The sequence below is a fragment of the Phlebotomus papatasi genome, chromosome 2 (genome assembly GCF_024763615.1).
Source record: "Phlebotomus papatasi isolate M1 chromosome 2, Ppap_2.1, whole genome shotgun sequence".
Classification (NCBI taxonomy): domain Eukaryota; kingdom Metazoa; phylum Arthropoda; class Insecta; order Diptera; family Psychodidae; genus Phlebotomus; species Phlebotomus papatasi.
Window position 1 is genome coordinate 62,655,542 of NC_077223.1, and position 21,226 is coordinate 62,676,767.

Sequence of the window (21,226 nt, forward strand, 5' to 3'; positions counted from 1 at the left end):
CATGTTAAAAAGAATAGGCCACGCCCTTTTTAAAATTGTTTAAAGCACGAATCACGTCGATTTTATCATACACAGAAAAAAATATTTTGTAAAAATGTTCATAAATGTTTGTGAATTCCTATGGGAAACTTACGAAACGTTTGTAAATCGTACAACCCACAAACAAGTTCGGGAAAGTTTGTACTTTTTTCACAAACATTGTTCGTAACATGATCACTTGACGAGCACTTTTACAAACATTAGTTCGTAAACAAACAAAAATGTTCGTAAAATTTTGTAATTTATTCTTAAATTTTTGTTTGCCTGACGAACATTTTACGAACATTTACGAACAAATGACAAAATTCTACGAACATTTTTTGTGTGTTTACGAATAAATGTTTGTAAAAGTACAAAAAATGTTCGTCAAATGATCATGTTACGAACAATGTTTGTGAAAAAAGTACAAACTTTTAAGAACTTGTTGGTGGGTTATAAGATTTACGAGCATTTGGTAACTTCCCCATAGGAATTTACAAATAGTTAATAACATTTTTACAAAATATTTTTTTCTGTGCATGATACAACTGTTTTCACTTTACATTATGATACTTTTAACAAATCTTAAGACCACAGCAAAAACAGTTCATTTACTTTATGAAAAAATACATAAAGTTTTTTACGCAGAAATTATCATACGAAAAATTACAGAGTATTCGAGAAAGAAATATCCAAGAAGCAAAATAGCTGCCCTTAGATCCAAGACAAGTCTTTTAATGCACTTTTAGAAGATCTGTTATGATAATTTCGTTTTTAAATCTTCAAGAAAGAATGGAATACCGGTGTCCTAAAAATAAAAACTAATTTTTAGAACGATTTAGAGGACAAAATAGCTTTTTATAGTCAAAAAAAATTGATTTTGTATTTGGGATACTGATGTCTCACTCGTCCTTAAAGGGTTAAATTCTTGTAGAAACAACTCTTGAGCACCTCAAGAGTGCCCCACTTTATTTTTCATAGTCACAGAAATGAAACCAAGAGCGCTATAAGTAGATTATCAAAATTTTGGTTCTATAATGCCTTACTTAAAAAAATTGTACAAGACGAAGAAAAAGTTTCTTGGGTATATTCAAATTCATGCTTAGAAACAGGCAGTAATAAAAATTAACGCCAAGTTTACACAATTTATTGACATTTTATCACCTTTAAATATTTTCACGGTGGAAATTAAAAACAACTTTTTATAAAATGCTATGTAATATTTTATAAGAAAATTTTTTATTCAAAAATCTTTATTATTTTTTTATAGTGTGAATACAGTCATCTTGAGCAATATTTTTCATTTAGCAAACATTTCCTAAAATAAGGTAAAGTGTCCTCACTCGACCGGTGTCCTTGACTCGACCGATTGGTCAATTTTTGAATGTTTGATGGTCAATTTCTACGAAATTGTCACTGATTCGTATTATTTATGGAACAATTGACCTATTAATGTTAGATCATACGTTAAATATGTTAAGACAAAACATTTATTCCTCCTGTTTTTCCTTTCCTACATCCTTCCATACATATTTTTTCCTCACAATTCTTCCTTTCACTCTCCCTGATCCCCTACTTCCTTCCTTCCTGTATCCAACGATTGGGGGCGACGGGCTATGCCCATCCAGCCCCTGCGCTTCCCGATGGAGCGCTCCCTCCGGTGGTTGGGCTTTGGGGAATTGGGAGAGGTTGGTCAGGCGGTAGAGGCACTTGAGGTGGTGATGGTGGAGGAAGTATTGTCTTCCCGGATTGCACTGCGGTATGCACTGGCTGGTGGCTGGAGGCTCTGGTGGCGATGGGCGAGTCGGCTGGAGCTGGCCGGTGATGTGGAGGCGATGACGGTCCGTGGCAAAAGAGAAAGATTCCTCGTTTTTTCTTCGCCAGCTCTCCGATTTCCCTCCAACTTTTCTCTCAATGCAGCGCCCTCGTCGCCTCAACAAGGATTTAATTCCACAACTTCCACAGATCTCCAGACATTCAAATTCAAAAATTGCGCGATCGCAACAAATATTAAAGTAATTGCAAATATAAATAAATTAAATAAATAATCCTATCGGTCGAGTCCAGGAACCGGTCGAGCGAGGGCATTTTATCTTACTAATAGAAAAATTAAATTTGGTCAGATCAATTATGTGCAGTTCTCCAAAAGCCGCACAGGGGATGGGTTAAAATAAAGAAATGGAATATATTCTATTCTATTTATAAATTTGAAAACAGTGAAATATTACAAAAACAAAATAAGAGTTAATTAGAAAATTGCCTTTTTAAAAAGGTTCTCATTTTTACTGACCAAAGTAAATATTACAGTGCAAGAACAATTTTTACTGAATGTACATTTTTTGATATTCTTTGGAAACAGGATCCTCCCAGCTTTACGAGTATAAAATTTTTAGGTCTGATTTAGAATATTTAACATATTTATATCACAAACTTAGAGAAAAATGAACAAAAAAAAATTTTCACGTCAGGATTCGCTTAATTTGAATTTTGGAATCAAACTCAAAATCAGTATTGCTAAATTTTGATTATTTTCATTTTTCAAATCTCATAAATATTCAATTAAGAAATTTACAAGTTTTTAGGAAAATTGCAATCCCTTTATATTTTAATAAATATTTTTTTCGTACTTATCTAGACTTCAATACTAAAATTTCAATAAAATAATTGATCATCGCGATCTATATGTTAACTTCAAAATTGAAATATTTCTTTTGAAAGTTTAATTTGAAAACCAAAAGAAGCTCCATTAGTTATAAAACCCAATAAAATTATTCAAATAAATGCCACAACCTAGAGCGTAGCAATAAAAATATTGTATAATCAAATTATTAGATAATTTTTTTATGTTATGATTTTTGTGACTAGAGAAAATCAAGTAGGGCCGCTAATGCCAATGCTACACAATTTTGGCGAAACGTAAATCCAAACACATAAAATTAAATAAATGATTTTTTTTAATTTACTATGGGACAGTTAAGTAAAAAGTGGTGCTAGTTTTCTAATTAAACGGCCAAAAAGTGGAAATTTCACCCTATGAATAATAAAATTATATATTATAGAAGTGTAAGATCTTTCCCTCGTTATTGCATTTGTTTAAATCTGTCATAAAATTAATCAAAAAAAAGACACACTTTAAAAAATGCTTTTTTAAAGAAAATTTCCCCTATCCTTGTAGGCAGAAACGTCAGAATTTTTTAAAAAGGCCATTTTTGAAGAAAATTGCTTCTAGTGTGTAGACACCATAAGGTTTTCAACTTAAATTTTGAATGTACCACATATAACGTTTTATATTGATTAGCATTAGTGCTTTTTTTTCAATAAATTTAAGAGAGAAACTTTTGTTCAATCCATCTCTCATCTAGATAATTTTGAATTCAGATTCGGGGTGAAGTTTTTTGGACCGAGGCTCATTGTTGTGGGTCGTGGCTGGCTGATGGTGTATTTTTGGACGTGTCACCAGCTGGTGTGGTTTCCCAGCTTTAGAATTATAGATGGAATTTGTGTTAAGTTATAGATTTATGTATGTTTCACCACCCACTCTTCCAGATGCAACATTCAACCAGAGAGATGTTCCACTCTGCCACAGCACATTGCCAGGCTGTGTTTAATACCCGCAGACTAAAAACAAAAATTGCCAGACTCGCGATATCACTCACCTTTGACACGCCTGGAAGTAGCCTCGTAGACGTCTTTGTCTGGAATTTCCTCCTTGATTGCTTTCCCGTCGAGTGCCATCCTTTCCCTGAAAATGATTAATGGCATCAGTCATCAATTTAAACTTTACTGTACACCCTCATGCTTAATCCAATAGTGATATGATGCAAATGCAAAATTCAGTCAAGGAAAAACTCTCATAATACTATGCATTATTCAGCAGAATGTTTTATTGTGTTTTTTTAATCAATACGTCGATGGTCCTTCCCAAGTTTTCCACATGTTGAGGTTTTATAGGATTTTATAAAGGATAATGATTATGGCTATATATGCTATTCAAAAATAAATTAATAACAAAAAAAATGTCATGTTAATTGTATTAAAGAAAAAACAATACACAAGTTCTAGATTTTTTAATGCTCGTACTGCACAGAGAGGGTAGTATATTTAACCGTCCGTCCGTCCTTCCGTCTGGCCGTTACCACGTCTAGAGGCCAAACGGTTAGAGATAGCGACTTGGGACCTGCGACGGCCTCCCCCTAAATCGTCCTCCGCATCATTAACATGTCCCTCATTTTCGCTTAACCCTTGCTCTTCATGTTACTTCAGGATTGTTCGACAACACGAGCTGGGATTTTTTTTATTTGCTATATATTTTAGAGATTACCCCAGGCTGACATTTCGTCCTCAAACGAAATTTTAGGATTAAAGGTTAAATAGGCTCTAAGAGAGCATTTTGAACAGCCGAATGGAGTCAAATTTTTATTTTAACTCGATTCCACCTGCTTCCAGAACGGGTCCCGGTCAAAATCCCGAAAGCCAAAATCCCGAAAGCCAAAATCCCGAACGCCAAAATCCCGAAAGCCAAAATCCCGAATTGGCCAAAATCCCGAAAGCCAAAATCCCGAATTCTTAGAAGTGTCATAGCTACTCCCGCGATTTCACTCGCGCTTGCTGGAGGCAAAGGGAAATCTTCTGTGTCTTGGAAAATTATTCTAAACATTTTCCTCCATATAATTTCATCCCTTTCAGGATTTTAAAAATTCGGGATTTTGGCTTTCGGGATTTTGGCCTTTTCGGGATTTTGGCGTTCGGGATTTTGACTTTCGGGATTTTGGCTTTCGGTATTATGGCTGCCACCGTTCCAGAACATCTACGGTCTTATTACTTGGGTCGGGAAGTCTAAGATTTTTTCTTGTTTTGATTTAATTTTTCTTTCTATTTTTTTCTTTTTGATTCTTGGATTTTTTTTAAATTTTCTTTTGTTTGTAACTATACGTGAAGGACTTAGAAGTAAATAAAATAAATAAAATAAATTTAGGCTCGTGGAAAGGTCTTGGAATTTCTGACAAGTCTAAACTAATTCCAGTAGCTTATAAATCGGTAATGAACTGATTCATAATCGATAAATAAATTTTATCTTAAAATTAGTTCTGTTACTCCTAAGCCGGTTCGGGCGATCTTTTGAATGTTTTATGAATCGGTTAAAATCGGTTGTGAACTACTAAATGAGTCAAAAGTATTTTTCAAATATAGCATTGAAATAAAAAGTTGGAACATTCCTGACAACATGAAACGCTTTGCTACCCATTTTACTAGCTAAAATATATTTTTTTAATCAATTTAAATTATTTTTAATTAATTGAATGTTTGCCTGATCTATATGCTAATTTACAGTCGAAAAACATTTGAATGTATAAATATTTTAAAACGCTTATTACAACAAAACATTTATATTAAATCTAAATGAAATAAACATTATTATATCAACAATTTTGAATAGAAATCTCCAATTTCGAAAAATTATCCATCTTTAATTTCGTAAAATATTTTAGTACGATCGCATTCTCTGGTTAGGCCAAGCATTCAAAACATACAGCTTTAACCAATCACATAGCGCGACGACACGAAAATATTTTATAGAATTAAATACTTAATGACGCTTAGGTGATGCTTAAAAAAACATCACGTGATTAAAATTTGAAGTACTTTTCTTATGTCTAACTTTAACGTACAATACCTATTATCAATGCAAAATTACAGGGATATATGTAGCCACTGAGATAAATAATGGTAAATTCATGAGAAAATGCACACTCAACAAGATTGTCACAATGTGGCTGGATGTCCGGGCTTCAGGTGTGTTGCAATTAAAAATTCGGTGTGGGAAAAGTGTGAGAATGGCGTCATGTTCGTTCAATTTCCCCTTTCCGCCTTTTTCCGGCTCGAACATCTAAACTAAACCTGCCCAGCGTTATACCTATTAATACCACGACTCTTGTGCCGCGAAACGCAACAGCGAGGATTGGTATTTATACATCCGGAGTGCCGGCGGCCCACGTGGTAGGGGGTGGAAACCCGAGAAAACCAATTTAATATTTGTACACCTGCAAGTGTCACACGCAAATCATCGCATTGTGGGACGCCCAACCCCACGGGCCACACTCACCCACAAACATAATTATATGGAATCGTGCCTGAGGGGTCGAAATCAGCCGCTTTAATCACTTTTCCCATGAGAAACTTCTCATTTGGGCACTGATTTTCCTACCCAACCACCATTTGCACTGCGGTATACCAACTTTTATTTATTTATACACGTGAAAAATAAATAATTTTATTCCTGAATGAATTCACGAAGAATGCAAATAGCAAGAAGAACGTTGATAAGTTCATGAAAAACTATGATTTCTTATGCAGCCTCAAATATAATATACAAATACGATTTTAACTGGTCGAATTCCACAGAAGTATACATAATCCCTCGATTATTTCGCCCCCAAAATTTTCACCTCCCACCTACCGGGGACCACTTTTCTCAACATACCTGAGAAATAATGTCACGCGGTTTGTCTGCCTGTGCGTCTGTGGATCTGTGAGTTTGTATGTCCCACCATTAGGGGAAAGCGCGCTACCTTCGGACGACTCAAACTTCGGACAATTCAATTTTTTCTCTATGTTTCTTATAGATTTCACCCACAGGTCTTTTCTGAAAATTTGAGATAATGGACTATCTATTAAAATATATTATTATAATGGACCAAATTCAATTATAACACATCGAAAGAAAATTATTTGTGCGAAGCATAAATCATCCGAAGGTAGCTTGCTTTCCCCTAGCTCTTTTCGGAAAATTTGAGGGATTGGACTAACGATAAAATTATAATATTATAATGAGCCATATTCATTTATAACACATTGAAAAAAAAAAATGATTTGTGCGAAGCATAAATCGTCCGAAGGTACCGAACTTTCCCCTACTACGCATATATCCCAAACGATTAGAGATAGAAGACTTGGGGGATCTTCAGGGTACTGCCATAAATTGACCAAGGGACCATTAACATGCCCAACATTTTTACCATTTTGAACATTTTTTAAGACTTTCTTTATATAAAAATACCGTTGAACCGTTTTCAAAGTCGAAGATAAAAAAGGTCCTAGAGAGTAAATTTCTCATCTAATTGGTATCATGTTTCGGCTCTTTGGAAAGGTAAGGTATTTCCAATAAAACTGAACCGGTTCCGGTCGGTTCTGAATGAACCGGTATCTGAAATTCAATTGAGGTGTATTTTGGGTAATGTTTTGTGTGATTTATAAATCGGTTCAATTTGGTTGTGAACCGGTTATGAACCAATAAGTAAGTTTTGTCCGAAAATCAATTTCATTATTCTTAAAATTATTTTTTGGGATCTTTTAAATAATTCATGAATCAGTTCAAATCGTTTAAGAACCGGTATACGGTAAAAGATGCGAAAATACTTTGGAGGTTGTATCATCTATGTCACTAGTTCGAGCACTTCGCAAAGCCTGGAATACTTTGCTATCCTATTTTACAAAAATAATGAGTATACGTAAATTACCGCTAAGACAGCGATGGACGCTGAAAATTACATAGCCTATCTCTCTATCGGTGGCAACCAAAATCCCGAAAGCCAAAATCCCGAATGTTTAAAATCCTGAAAGGGATGAAATTATATGTGGGAAAATGTTTAAAATAATTTTCTAAGACACAGAAGATTTCCCTCTGTCTCCAGAAAGCGCGGGTGCAATCGTGGGAGTAGCTATGACACTTTTAAGGGATTTTGGCTTTCGGGATTTTGACCGGGACCCCTCTCTATATAAGGGGATAACGAGCGGATTAATAATATTAAATAATAAAAAAAATTAACATATGTTATGAAAGACAACAAAACAGTGGCTGGATTTCAAATAGTGTCACGTCAAAATTTCTTTATAATTTGGATGGTATTCCGATCGCAAATTCATGAATTTGAGAGAGTCTACTGTATGGGAGGATTTTTCTTATGAGTTAGACCAACAACAACTTTATTAATTTATCATCTAAAGCAGCCATCAGACTAGAGACTAGAGTTTGAGCCCAATTCTCGAAGAGGTCACAATCCTAAGAAGTGCAAGCAATTTTAACGATTTTTTTTTAAACTAAAAGGTCGTTTTCCATTATAAATTTAATTCTAAGTTAAATTTTCGTACAAACTCTAGATCTAGACTTTTCTCTAGATAGACTTACGAATAAGTCGAGAGAGAACTTAGTGGGAAAGTGATAGTAATGTTTTGATTATAATTACGTTAAGCTGTATCTTGGCATAAGCCGTAGGTATATGCAGCACATTAGAGAGATTTAATCCAGTTCCTGAAGGTCCCAAAATCAAAAGTAACGAGACATTTTACTGATTTTTAAGAACATAATAGACGATTTTGCCCCTGATATCACATCCTAATTCAAAAATTTAAAAAGAATCTTGACTAGAAATTAGATAAGTTAAGCCATATGGCCAATAAGCGTTAGACCTGAAGTCCGTATAACTCATGATAGCAAGCACTTCGCAAAGCTAAGAAGCTTTGCAGCCCTCTCGATTTAGAAATGAACATGTAAGTTGCGACATTTTTGATATAATTTTTAAAAAAAAAAATTTTATTCAATTAAAAAACTAAAAATTACCAGATTTATAAGATAAACTAAATTTAGAAGTCAGAAAGCAATTAAAATCGTCACAGATTTATGGCAGAGACAAAATTTAGTACTTAAAGTTTCTCAATGTAGTCGAGTGAGATATTCTGAAATCATTGTAGGGGAAGGTGGGGGCTTTGAGCTGTGGGGTTAAAGTGTTATACGATTTTTCGCCTATTTCTAAATGAAGCTGGTCTTTACAAATATTTTACATAGGTCCACAATTATTTTTTTTATCCAAATTACATCATGTTAAAACTCAGTTTCCATTAGAAATATGCGAAAAAATCGTATAACAATGTAGCCCCATAGCTCAAAGTAATCCACCTCCCCCTATGCTTGTTTTTGAGTTAAAATTCCTTGAAAACTTACTTAATTTTCCAAAAAAGAAAAATATGTGTGATTAGAAGGAATCACACCTAAAAATATATATCTTGTATCTTTCAAATTCATTTGAATGATACAATATTTTATTAATTAATTAATTTTTTTTTGAAAATTATTTATAAACACCTCTTCAACAGGGAACCCCTATTAACACTTTTGTCAAAATGTTAAAATATATTTAATGTATCTAATAAAATATAAGTAATATGGCCTTTTTTGATTAATCTACGTTTTTCGATAAGGATAATTGTTCAAATTTCGTATTCCAAATGGTACGGAGTAGGGTGTCAATAGATCCTGACACGAGTTCTTAAAGTGTCAATAGGTGTTCCTTTCACCCTAAATTTTCAAGGAATTTTAACTAAAAAACAAGCATATATTGATGCTTCAGACAATTCTAAACGAACGCTTTGAGGCTTCGCACGCACTATGACTTCGAACATTTTATATTTTTCCCATATCCTTTAATCTGATCTATTTATTTTTAGGATAAGGGAAAGTGGTACAAGTTGGACAGTGGTACAAATTGTACAATGGTACAATTTGGACAGGGCTTTTTGTCTTGATAAATTTAGTACTTCATTTTTATTTGTATATTTTCAATTCTTTAGTTTTATAATTTGGTTCCTTGTGCTTAAAAACAAATTTTGTACTATATTTATCAAAAAAAAGCCATGTCCAACTTGTACCGGCGAATTGCCCAACTTGTAACACTAATTCCAAATTATGTCACTTCACCCTATGTGCAACCTGAGATTACCTATTAAAATCTATTGTCATTAGATCAGATTCATTAAAGCAATATGGGGAAATTACGAAGTGTTCGAAGCCAGAGTGAATGCGAAATCTAAAAGCTTTCACGTCCTTCTTTTTGTTCTTCTCTCTATATAATTCTCCACTGTGTTGTGTAGGAAAATTTGTTGAAATTTCGGGGAATTCCTCATCCCCATTTTCTAAATATGAAGAAGCCAAAATGCACATGACACTCAGCTGGGCATCGTAGATGAGAAGCCACAAGTGCGACGGGTTGTGCGAGCAGTTGGCGAAACTTATAGAGACAATTATTATGCGAAATATCCTAGTTCTGTGTTGAGAAAAACATCTGTGACGATATGAATTTTCAGCATATTGCGCGACCTATGCTCCACACCACTCAGAAAACTCGCGACAAATTGCTAGGAACATTTGCTGTATTGAAGAACTCGTGCAATTTGCTATCTAGATTGTTGCCTTTTTGCTACACTAACATTTTGCGATAATTTTCTATGAGGAAGACAATTTCAAACAAAAAAACAATCAGAATTTATTCTTCGGAAAGTTTCCTTTATTTAAATTTAGCATAGGTTTTTGAATTTTTTAGTAACATTTACAATTCAAGAGATTTTTATTGATTTTTCCCTGTAATTAATGGTTGTGATTCTAGTCTCTAGTTACAGTGCAAAATCTTTGTGATATGCGACAAAAAAAGGCTCAAGGGTCTGGTCTAAAATCTACTTTTCCTCCCACACGATTATAGGGTTGTTGTGAGCGGGAAAAAAAAGTAGGGAAAGTGAAAATGTTCCCACACTTATTTTTCATGCATTGTAACAAAACAAATTACTATTACATCCTCTTTTCACTCTTGAGGATATCCTCTCTCGGCGATGGCAAAAAGAAAAAAAAAACGGACGAAAGAAAAGTGCTTTGGAGTGTGTGTACACAAAGGGAGATTGAGCTGGGGATGTTCCATAGAAGTGTTCCCTGTTAAGATGATTTATCAAAACTGAAAGACGTCGGCAATGGGGGGAAAGGGGCAAAGGAAACAAATTACATATTTTCGTTTTAGACATTCTGTGCGAAAAGTGCCACATGGAGGTGCCAGTGGTGCTTCTTCGCTTATCCTTTCTCTTTCAATTTCACCCCACCCCCAAAAGCATCTCCCCCCAAAAACCACCCTCACCCATCCCATCACCTCTTTTATCAACTTCTTCGCTTGTGAATTTGACACGTGTGCATTTTTTAGACCATCCCAACTGATCCATTTTATTGAAAATGGTCAGGGAGTGCCTCAAGCTTTTCTCTCGGGATGCTCATTTTGAATTTAATTTTAACGACACTTTTTCGCAAAAATATATCCAACCCCCGAAGGAAACAATTAATTGGTGAGGAATTCCCTTCCTGAGAGAAATGATTGATTATTCCATGGAGTTTCCTTCCTAGAGCAATCTACCCTGTCGCAAGCACACTCTTCGTGTTCTTGTGTATTTATTTCACCTGTCACTGCAGGTGATTTGTGTACCCGGAGCTCTCTTCTGGACTCACTCTTAGGCATCGCCCAGTATTCCTCTTCTTGAGAGTTCCTAACCAAAAACGGTCACATTTCGGGGCATTTGGCTGCAAACTCCCAGAAAAGAGAGTCTTGCAGAGGCTAATATCTCTAAAGTGTGAGCCGAAGTGGAGACAATGGGCGCTACTCAGACAAATTAAACTACATTAATAGAGATTAAATGAAACCAGTCAAAAATAATCACAAAAGGCCTCTACACACTAGGAGCCATTTCTTTAAAAAGAATGTATTTTTAAAGAAAATTACCCCCATCCTTTGTAGGCAGAAACGTCACAATTTTTAAAAAAGGCAATTTTTGACGAAAATTGCTACTAGTGTGTAGACACCATAAGGCGGTAAAGTTATAATCAGTTACTGAATAGTATAGAATAGAATAGAATAGTTACTGAATGAATAGAAGAACATGAATATTTTCAAAGAAAATATTTCACTGATACAAACATCGATTAGGAATGGATCAAATAGGTTAAATGGTCGAAAAGTTGTTTAAATCATGAACAGAGCTATGATCTTGAATACACTAAAAGCGATTTTAATTAAAGATTTGTGAAATTTATGTCTTAAATTTATTTGGGTAATTTATGTATTGTATCATTTGACTGAATTTATATTAATCTTCTCTGTATCGTTCCAATTTTAGTAGGGGAAACTGGGGCACCACCAAATAGGGGTACCACTAAACACTGCGATTTTTTAAATAGGTATAAGATTTTAGAGAATGAGACTTATATGAAATCATAGGTACTATAAGGATGCTTGTCTAGCGAAAGAATGATCCACATAGTCCAAGTAGTTTAGAAATAAAATCCTTTTTCACAAAATTGTGAGATTTTGATAATTTTAGTCATTTATATATCTACCTGGAAAACAAAACTGAAATAAGTTACATAAAATTTCACTTCATCAGTACTTTTCTACATGTTTTGGGATAATATTTATGTATTTACTAAAGAAATTAATGTTCACATTTTTTTAAAAGAATACAAAATCAATCACAAAACAGAGTTTGGGGCACCATCAAACAGGCAAATTTCTCACAATTGTAAATGTCGCGAGCATAGCTCGAATGGGAAAGTTTTCCTCTTCTCTTACTCTGCCTCTCCTCTTTGTTCGATTTCCGAAATTTATTATATCCATTCATGGAATTTTCATTAAAAATTCAGGAGAAATGGGAGAAATATACAGTTTAACGAATCTAATTTTGCCTTAAATGAGGTTTTAATCAAGAATTGACGGATGATTTTTCGATTTTATCAAAGACAAATCTGAAGAGCGCGTAAAATTCGAACTTTAAGTAAAATGTTCACCACGATTTAGTGGTGCTGCTTACCAAAAAGAAGTCGATTGTTGTCAAAATAACGGAAAGCTAATGGGCAAATATGTTCTTTTGTGCATTGCTTTAGTTTTTTGTTAGTAAGTTATTCTAAATGTTGCAGTGTTTTTTTGGGAATCATTCAGATTGTTAATAAATTCTTTATAATTAAAAGCTGTGTTGAATGCCCAATATATCTTCAATGGGTGAGAAGAAGAGGTGTTTATTGGTGCCTCAGAAAGTGTTTGGTGGTACCCCGGGTGGTTGGAAAAAAGCGAAAAATGCATAGTGACACAATTTTCCTTTTTCTGGAAAATTGCATTGTTTTATGTCATCCTTATATGAATTAATATGTAACCTATACACAAGGCTATAACATGGGGTAAACAACATTTTTTTTTAAATTCACAAATGTCTTAGGAAATTTAGTCAAAAGTGCATTTTTCAAGTGTTTGGTAGTACCCAGTTTCCCCTATATGTTCTGCCAAAGCAAGAACTATGAGCGTAATGGGCCCAAAAGGGAGCCTGCGTGTTGCGGTTCGGCAAGGAACCACCCCCATTGTAATCTAAATTCTAATCTGAGTTTAACTTATCATTAAGATAAGAAACACTTACACTCAATATAGAATAAATATACTGCAACTTAAGCTCTATGATACAAGTTTCCAGGTTTGATACCTTTTAGATAACAATAAATAATAATAAAATATCGGAGAAAGTAAGGATATTTTACGAAATTTCTTTAAGTTTAGCAACAAAACATATTTATTTTGGCAAAACTAAAGGATTGAATACCTGACAGATTTAATGCTTCGTCCCATGGCTTAATATTAGTGATTTAATTGTCAGAATAAACAGCCAAGATATTAATTTTCTTATCATTTTGATTATCACAGAAAACGAAAAATAAACTAATGGAAAGTGCAATATTAAAATAAACAGTTAAATACTTCGTCAATTTGCTTAAATTTCCTAAAAAGTCCAGGGAAAACCATTTTGAGTAATTAAATGAGTAAATTTAATAAATAAAAAAATCAAATACATTCTTAATTAAAATAGCATTTCTTTGGGCCTTTATATAAATGTTTGAACAAAATAATTCCATAATACTCGAAATATCCGACCGACAGATACCTTGAAGATCTTTCCTTCTATATACCAAGTGCCCCTTTGGCTCTCACCTCTGGAACACATGGATGCGTGTGCTGCGCTAAAGAGCCGGAGGGATAGCAAAGAGTGGAATTATTCTATGGTGTTCGTCTCTTGTTTTTGTCACAAACAGCTGACTCCATACTCCCGGCGGACTCTCGAATGAAATGAATTGGAAGCAGGAGAGAGCATTGTGGTGTTTTTTTCTGGCCGGAGCATTCTTCCTCACAAAGCGGCACCATATGCCAGCAGCATGTTTCCCGGCGTCATATCATCATCAGAAGGTCGCCGCATGAGGTGGTCGCTCTGTAGTGTGCAATCGACACATGGCACCAATAATAATGGCTTTTCTCGCACTCAATCACGATCAGGAGTGGGAAAATTCATCAAAAATTGAATTATGCTGAGATGAAGAATATTTCCCATACTCTGAATGCCAAGGAACTCGAGAAGCTGGGCAATGCCATAAGAGAAATTTATCGTTTGACCCCAATTGCAAATTTTCTGACACTTTTTTTATGCTTTCCCCCATTTTTTGCCATTTTTCACGTGACACGGAAAATTGATGTGGGAAAGTTTGAGCCTCAAGGTATAATAAGTAAAAAGATTTCATCAGATTTATATTAGAACGAAGCTTTGGACACTTACAAAGTGACAATCAGAATGACAGTTTTAAGTTTTGGATTTTAAAATTTAAACTTTTATTTAAAGTTCGAGATTTTATTCTTATTATAAATGGTTTCTTTCTGAGAAGAGAAATGGAAAATAAACTAAAATTTGTACAAGTTTAAGGAATTTTTAAAAACTTTAGGAAAGATTTTCGTATTATAAAATAATTCAAACTTAAAAATTCAAATTTTTAACTTTACTCTGAATTTATAAAAATAGTGAAAAATTAATAGAAACTTTCATAAACTAATCTTTAATATTTTCCAGAATTCCTCAGAAAGAGCTAAATGACTTCATTTATCAATCCTAAAAAGAAAGTATTACTTGTAATCATTTCCTCCGCGTGAGGGCAGTGTTTTTCCCCGCGAATGGCGCTGCAAACTGTTCTCAATTTCGAATTCTCAAACGTTTAGTTAGACAATTTGACCAATTAAATAAAAATTCAAACTTTTATCATTTCTGAATGGAGATGACAATATCCAAAGAATACATATTCTTTATCCGTTTCTGTTCTAATTTTAAATATAATTTTTGATTGAACGTTTCCAAGTTTTCCGTACAGAGTTTCAGATTTAAGTTTCATGGATTATTTTCAGAGTTTTAGTATAAAAATTTCACAACGTTATTCGAATATTTAGCAAGTAAACCGTAAACCTTCAAACATGAGAGATTAATATGAAGAGTCACTTTCAATTAATTTAGAAAATGGATTGTTTTGAATACTTTCTACTACGTGATGTTAGGGGAGACTGGGGCAAAACTTCTCAAAACGCATATTTAATTTTTTCACGAGCTCTGAGAAAACTTAAACGTTTTATAATGAGCATATTCTTATAGGAAATTTACTGCTCTACAGCATTGCAGAAGAGTATTATCCTCTATCTCGAAAGAAGTGTGATTTTCGAATCATTTTCTAAAAGTCGATTTTGTGGAGATTCTCAAAATTGCTGGGGCAAATTTTGTCACTCTTCGGATAATTTGTGACGTTTTACTCTCGCAAACGTTAAAAATATCAAATAAACATATTTTTATAGGAAATTTATTCCTCTACAACTTTGTCGAAAATAATTTTTCTCTATCTTAACAAGAACTGTGCTTAAATTGAGCTAATCAGTATTGATATTTTCTGTAAGTCGAATATTCCAAAAATAGGGCTCAAAATTTCATTATTTTTTACACATGGCTCTTCGTTATCCGGCACTTCGTTATCCGGGCGACAGCTGCCAAACGCTGGCGGTTGATATATTCAAAACGATATTTTACGAAACATGCAGTTTGTTCAGAGTGAATTAATGTGTTATTTTCATTTTATCAAAGTTTTTGATATACAATCGTGCTACAAAATGAAACATAAACACACCACGAAGAAAATTCTGTTCTTTTTCGCCAGGAAATAAATTCACACAACGCAAAAGAGAAAAACCGTTGACCAGATTCAAAAAACCAAAATGTCATTTTGTCCCCACGTCAGCCGGATAACGAAGAGTCGAGTGTACTTTATGTATCCTTCCTCGAATCCCTTGAAACTTTGTAAGTTTAAGAAGGTTCATGTAGGCTATCTATAATAAAAATTTCAAGCCTCAGTCTCTTTTATTTTAGAAAATAGTGAATATTGAAATTTTCGTTTTGGCAAATTTTGCCCCAGTCTCCCTTAGGCCTGTTTCTCCAGTTTCAGCTCGCAATCATTGATATTTTATTTAAAATTTGAGATCAAAAATTCACAAAGAATGAATCGAATAAAATACAATCAGTGGAGAAATCAATAATCTCTTCCCAAAACCATCCAATCAATTTAAATATATCCTTTGGCAAATAACGGGCAATTTATACAGAAAATCATGTAAATGTATGAGACACATTTGTCGAAAGATGCGCTACTCAAGTATTGCCATCAATTGCCCAAATTACACTCGCAGATGCTCCTGGAAATCTCCATCCTCCAGAAGTGATTTAATTTTAATAGGATTACTTTTAGCGTGTAATTTTTCACAAATGCGAGTTTTCGGGCTTAGGAACAAATGTATTAATGACACTGCCATAAATTAACACATCTCACTGATGGCAGAAAACACTTTGCGTACAGATTTTCTCCTGATTTTCATTTTCAGGCTTTTTAGTAGAAAGAGTAGGGCCCAGCATTATTCTTCTGCAAGCTCTGCGAAAGTCATCATTGGTTCTCAGGTGTTGCGAGGAATTACAAGTAATTACTGTATTGGTATTATAAATTATGACGCTCTTTTGGCTACTATCAGCGCTAATTGTACCACAAATTTAAAATGATTTTCAAATGTTTTTTTCTGCGAAAAATTGCTTTAATAATTCTTTTTATTATCACATGGAGAGTTGCCAAAATTAGTTTAGGTGTCCCAAAATCGAAGAATTAATTTCCATATCTTTCAATCATATTTCGCATATTTCAGTATGCATCAAATAAAAGAATTTTAAATGTTTAAGAGGAATGGAAGAGGATTTAATATGGATAGCAAAAATTCAGATTATTTATCTAAAATTTACCAAGGTATTAAATCTAAAATAATAAAAACATTAAAAATTATAAAGAAATATTTAAATAAATAGTGTCCGATTAATGCATCAAACAAACCCAAGTGACTTCATGTCCAAATATAGCCTTTTCTTAAAATTTAATTTTAAAACAATCAAGCTTCAGGGCAAAATTGTTTCCCTCGCCTAATTCTTTTTTTAAAACATTCGATGAATACGCTTTCTTATTCTAAAATTTGATTCTCTATTCATTCTATTATTTGAAAAATTCTTCAATTGGAAAACTTCACATGCAATATTTCCCCTAAGGTACTGCGTCATCTTTTGTTCTATGGGAAATCAAAACAAATTTCCAAAGTTCAATTTCAGATAAAAATATTTGGTTAAGGAAGAATGATCATGTTCTGTCGAAAATCTGTCTGGAGATTGTCTCAATAAATTTTGTGGATTTATTTAAAAAGAAACGGCCATTTCTCGAGCATGTTTACCCCAATGGGAATTGGCTCGGAAAACACGTGCTCAGCCCCCATCCACAACAAGAAAATCTTGTGTTTGATGAAATCATCAGCGAAGATGATGTTGAGCAGGAGGTCTGGTTTCATTCATGAAACCCATACGACTCGATGGGAAGTTCTGGCTACCGAACATCCCGACAGTCAAAAGGAATATCTAGCTCTCGCAGTATCCGTGCAATTAAGTAGGAAAAGATCAGAGCCGCGGCCAAAGCACGTGATAACATTCCGCCGGCGCAGCAGGAGGATGTGTTGATCACTGTTTTGGGGCCAAGCTGGTATTTCATGGAATTTGGAAAATCTTATGGTAAAGATCACGAATTGTTGTAAACAAGTTTCCTGCTGGTTTGATTAAGGAATTTAAAATATACATGATGATTAGGTGTACTCATACTACCGGAAAGTTTTATTTAAGTAGTCGAAGGAACACCGCTTGGACAGGAAACCTCTATTGACACTTTTGTCACAATGTTGAAATTTATTTAATGCATCCAATAAAATTTAGTAAGTTTGTAAGTTAATTTTGTGGCACGCACATCTTTCCAATTTGGTGGATAACCACTTCAATTAAGTGAAATTAGTCTATCAGTAGATTAAATTTGAATCCATCGAAGCTTTGAACTCTGACATCCAAATTGAAACTACACTGAGAAAAAAAGAGGGTGCGATTAACATTTTTTCCTCAGAAATTCAACACTTTTTAGGTACAAAAATATATCAACATTTTTTAATATTAATTTTACACTTTATTAAGAGTAAAATTAACATGAAAAAGGACACCTTTAACACCTAATACACCTAAAAATGGTAATATTTACACCTATTTCAGATCAATACTGTAGGGTAAAATTAACATTTCCGGAATTTTATTTTAACTTTTTCGGATTTCTTTCAGTGTAGGCTAAACTTAATGTTCTTTCACGGAATTGAATTGAAATAGAAAGTTTAATAAAAATATTTCCTCTTCATTCACTTTATTTCAGTTTCTCGAATTTGATTTTGTTTCACAGTTATCAAAGCACGACTCATCTACTAGGATCACCATTTAACTTCGACGGGATTTTACAGAATTCAACTTTGCAAAAGAAAATTTAATTTAGATTTTGATTTGACAGAAAGAGATCAATAAACGTAGGATTTAGGCATTAGTGGAAAAGACATAAGATTTACTAATGGGTTGATTACTGGGCAGAATTTTATAAAATTTAATGATTTCAATTCAGAAAAGTTTTTCAATCGTTATATTTTGTCAAAAAAAAACGAGTCACTGTAATAGTAAATTGTCACCTGACGGCTCTAGCAGACCTTTAGATCAGCAAAATTTCATGTAACCGAAATCCACACCTCATTCTTTCTCAAACGTTTTGTATATGTCTATCCCACTCTTTCGGACTCTTCTTCTTCTCTTAAACATCAGACCAAATTCAATTTAGTGCAATCTAATTTTGAGTGAGAAGAGTGAGTAGTGAAATAGACTTACACAAATCTTTTAAAAACAAGAAAGAGCTGCGAATTTTGATTTCATGAAATTTTACCGATCTAAAAAGTGTGGCGGTGTGTGAATAACGATGAAATTTAAAAATTTAAGAATATTTTGAATGTTCAGATGAAATTTAAAGTATTTCTGCAGGTTAAGTTAAAATTACTGACCGAAAATATGTATATATGTTAAATATGTTTTCTAGAAATATGTAAATATGTTTTCAAAATTGCCTATGAGAGTGAGCGAGATTTAGATCTAGCTATCTCGTTCACTCTCATAGGCAGTTTCGAAAACATGTTTATAAAACAAAACTTATTGTGCGTTGGGCATTATGACCAGCCCACAATAACTTTTGTTTGTAAACATGTTTTCAAAATTTCCCACGAGAATGAGCGAAATGACTAGATCTAAATCTCGCCGCTCACTCTCATAGGCAATTTTGAAAACATATTTACAAACGAAAGTTATTGTGAGTTGAGCATTATGACCAACGCACAATAACTTTTGTTTAGTAAACATGTTTTTTGACACTTCAATGAGAGTGAGTGAGATCTAGATCTAGTCATCTCGCTCATTCTCGTGGGAAATTTTGAAAACATGTTTACAAACAAAAGTTATTTGTGCGCTAGGCATTATAGTTGTACCCCTAATCAATAAAAAAAATAAATAAAGATTGCACATTTTATTTTGCTCTGCCTGTTTTTTGTTTGGTATCAAAAATAATTATTTTCTGCTCGAAAAAAACAGTTTCCGTTCATTTGAGTATGAAAATTTATAGCAATTGCACATAGAATTCTATGGATATTTAGGATATAATACAGAAAAATATGAAATTATACGATCTTATCATATCAGAATGGTTTTCATTGAGAATTTTATTACTTGGAAAAAAACTCTAGGCAGCTCATCACATGCACAATTCCTACACTCTCAAGTGAGCTCTCTGAGGAAAATCTCGCACATGGCGTGTCGGGTTGAGAGAGTGGCTGGCGAGAGTAAATAAACCCAGTTTGCAACTTCCACCAACTTTTCCGACTGTGTGATCTGAGGAGGTCTGAGTCGGACATGGCTCAACACTTGAGATGTGATACTGACCAGAACTGAGTTCGCACCCAAAATTCCTCATGCCACTCTCATCCCACTTCTGCTTTATCTCACGAAAAAGGCGCGTATTTGTCGGGAAGAGGGATATCTGGTGGTGGTTTCGTCTATGGAAGTTTACAGTACTTAATTTGGGGAATTGTTAAAAGATACTCTGCACAACATTCTCACTTTGAGGCATCTTCTGAGATTTTCCTCATGAAATTTTCCCTCTCACCATTTGTTTTATTTTAACTATATTTTCTTTTTCTTCAAGAAAACCAATCTACTTCCACGTAGGTTGGTTTTTTTTTGTAGGGCATGTACAACAAGCTGGTGAAATTTTGAGCAGATGCTCAAAAATGCAATTAATTTCCCGCTCAAGCACCTGGACACCCTGTCAATTGTGCTCTTTTCCCTTCCTTCAGCTGCTCCTCCTCGAGACTTCATTGAGGAATTGCCTTTTCTCGCTCTCTCAGAAAATTTATAGAAAACACATCATGAACAGGGGGCTGTGATATTTTTAACAAATTTCACGTTGAAAAAAAAATGCTCTAAAACAGAGATTCTTTGGTGAAAGGAGTCAATTCTAAGGAGGGTGTCTGGTTTTAGTCTCTTCGGGTGAGAAATTCCATCGTGGAAAAGTGTGAAAAGTCAAGAGAGACACGAGAAAAACATTTTAGACACAATATTTTCACTTCAGGGCAAAATGGTTCTCGTCAGGAATCACCCAAAAGAGGCAACATTGTCTGTTTACCATCGAAATTTTACCACCAAATGAGATACAAATCACCCAAGTGATACCAATTGAGCATTGAGAATCTTTCTTTGATTTTTTCTTTTCAATTTAGGAAAAAATAAAATTGTTGTAAAATTCTTAATAGGGGAATGTAGGTATGGTTCACACAGAATGAACCTTCAAACGATGCGAATTTTCTCTTTGTTTGCAAAGAGCTGACCTACCATTTCTTATCTCGTTTCGTGAGCTTAATAATGATCTATCTTATTTCTAAGAAATGACGAACTATCTCTTTCCAAACAAAGAGAAAATTTGCGTTTTTTGAAGATTCACTCCGTGCGAACCATGCCTACATTCCCCTAAATACAGCATTTTGTGGCTATTTAGAAGTTATGGAATTTTAGATTAAAATAAAAAAAGAGA

General features: G+C 33.9%; 1 protein-coding gene across 1 annotated transcript in view; it reads right to left on the reverse strand.

Moving 5' to 3' along the window:
- LOC129801138 (protein CBFA2T1) overlaps positions 1-21,226 on the reverse strand; it is a 78,538-nt gene that overhangs the window by 39,911 nt on the left and 17,401 nt on the right. The window contains exon 2 of the mRNA XM_055845903.1: positions 3,675-3,760. Coding sequence (XP_055701878.1) covers positions 3,675-3,753 — 79 coding nt within the window. The 5' untranslated portion in view covers positions 3,754-3,760. The remainder of the gene's footprint in view (positions 1-3,674; positions 3,761-21,226) is intronic.